Source organism: Phaeoacremonium minimum (genome assembly GCF_000392275.1).
Source record: "Phaeoacremonium minimum UCRPA7 unplaced genomic scaffold PA7_03_scaffold_336, whole genome shotgun sequence".
In the NCBI taxonomy this organism is placed as follows: Eukaryota; Fungi; Ascomycota; class Sordariomycetes; order Togniniales; family Togniniaceae; genus Phaeoacremonium; species Phaeoacremonium minimum.
In genome coordinates, this window is record NW_006921240.1 from 21,216 (window position 1) to 23,651 (window position 2,436).

A 2,436-nucleotide genomic window follows, 5' to 3' on the forward strand; every position below is an offset into this window, starting at 1 on the left:
CCCGAAGACTCTTATCGCACAAGATCTGGTGTAAGCTACGAAATATAAGCGTCATTTTCTTTTGAAGCATGTTGTGAGGAACTTGAAGATCATGAACGGGGAGTACAATGGGCACAATTAACTTAGGATAACATTTCGAACTCGCCCGTGATCGACACGGCGGGACGCGTCTGAGGGAGCCAGACTTCCTCATCAATAGACTTCAAGGCGGTCGGAGAGCCTTTACGATTCAACCAATGCAGCAGAGTACAGATCCCAGACCTAAGTCTTCCCCACAGTTGATTCGGTGGTCGGCTCACACCGTCATCTTTGTTTTCAGTGAGAGGTACAACTAGCTACCTGTTTACCAACTTTTTGAGGGTCATGGGTCATATGGCCTCGCCGAGTTCACTGGACCCGTGTTTGAATCATGAAGAAACCTGTCGTCTTACGGGGTAAAATTCCAACTACGCAACTTTCCAACCTATTACAGCTCGCGAATTTCAGCATTTCCTGACAGATTCTCAACGATTCAAATGCGTAGAAGTTGTTAGTGGGCGAAACGAAGTGCTCTTGGTTGACCTTTTGCTCCAGCAAGAACATGTCAAGATAATTCTCGGAATAGCCAGCCTTGATGGGTTATATAATCATCCTCTCATTGACGTGCGCCCTGAACTAGAAGCAACGCGAATGCGCAGGCTTGTTTTATTGATTGCACTAGACGTAGGAATTTCTTTAGGATCCTTCGGCGAAGGATTGTGGGCGATCCTGCTCCTCAATTAGATGTGGATTTCCGATCGTGCCATATAATGCTCCACATGACGTTCTGTGTCTTTTATTGCTTTGTCTTTCTCGTTCTTTTCAGGATTTTTGATCGCACCATGGCATCTCGTGACTTAGGAACAAGCTATTCTGAGCCTGAGTACGCCAAGTCTCAAGATAGGGCCAGGGCTCCCTTCTACCATCCCAATATTGATCATCGCCTGATTCCAGAGGTATTTGCTTTCTGTTTGTGCTATTAGACCTCCTTCGTTGACCATGTCCTACTCCAGACACAGGAGCTGCTAGAGCAGTACAGTCATGTGCCAAAAGAGCAGCAATCACAACACGTACATACAATTGTCAGTCATCGTTACGCAAACCGAATAACAAGAGACAACTCTAAGCTGACTCTTCATCGCAGCGCGATCAAGCCTGGGATATCCGTGCATACCCCTGCATTGGACTTGGCTCGTGGCTTACCCCTCAGCTATGTCGATTACCCATCTACGGTGACATCTTAAAACGCATTAAGGACGGCGGCGTACTTATGGATGTAGGCACTTTCGTTGGTCATGATCTCCGCCGACTGGTCTACGACGGTGCGCCATCGGACAAGCTCTACGGTGTTGACATCGTCAATCACTTCGACGTAGGTTACAACCTGTTCCGCGACCGTGACCGTTTCAAGGGCAAATTCATCAAGGCAGACTTGCTATCCACCACATCTCCCGATCTCATGGCGCTCAAAGGTCAGGTCGATATTGTCCTCGTCTCTCAAGTCCTACACCAATGGAACTGGGATGGGCAGCTCAAAGCAGCGCAGGCTCTGAGCACATTCACAAAACCAGGTTCGTGGATCGTGGGCAACCAGATCGGCAACCCCGAAGCACGAGAGATCTTTTTCGAAGCGGTTCAGCTGCCGTTGTATCGCCACAACACCGATAGTATCGGCCGGATGTTCGAAGCGGTTGGCGAAGCAACCGGGACCCGGTGGGAGACGCAGGCTTGGATGCGCACCTTTGAAGATATGGGCTGGGACGCAAAGGACGGGACATGGATGGAGCCTAATGTTGGAATAGTTGAGTTTGTGATTAGGCGACTGTCATAAAGCCTTGGGGTAAGCGAATGTATAGGAAACGGTAGAAGAAGCAAGCTTGGTCACATGGGAATTGCCTAGCTATTATTGCCAGGCAATCATAAAATAGACAGGGTGAATGTTGATATTAGCGTGAATTATATAATCGGCGGATGCTATATGGATACAGCCATCTCCTAGAGGAGCTAGTGATTTTCATCTTTATTTGAATATTGGAGGTCTATTATGTCCCAAGTATGTGTGTGTGCTAACTGCATGACTTTCCAGTAATTCAATGACATTTACAGTGTGTTCCGATTATATTGTGCAGGTTACCAAGCTTCAATCTCATTCGGACACGATAGAGTTAGTCAGAGGGCAATAGTGCTTGATGGTTGCTCGATAAAGCTTTACAAAGATCGGCTTATGTTACGAAGGTGTCCACTAGTATCTCTATTCTATTTAGTAGGCTTGATATTGAGTTAGGAGAGTATAGTCTTACCTCTGCCAGCAGTCAGATGACTTATTTGCTATTACTTACTTCATTTTTACTTGCTTTACTTAGCTATCATTATACAGAATATAAGAATGACTACCCTTTCATTCCATTACGTTCTTTA

At 46.4% G+C, this 2,436-nt stretch overlaps 1 protein-coding gene across 1 annotated transcript; it reads left to right on the forward strand.

The window, feature by feature from the left end:
- Positions 1-860: 860 nt before the first annotated feature.
- UCRPA7_4374 (putative methyltransferase domain-containing protein) lies at positions 861-1,849 on the forward strand (the record flags this gene model as incomplete). Its single annotated transcript, XM_007916928.1, has 2 exons — positions 861-974; positions 1,163-1,849. 2 exons carry the CDS (start codon positions 861-863, stop codon positions 1,847-1,849), a joined length of 801 nt encoding a protein of 266 aa, XP_007915119.1.
- Between the last annotated feature and the right edge of the window lie 587 nt (positions 1,850-2,436).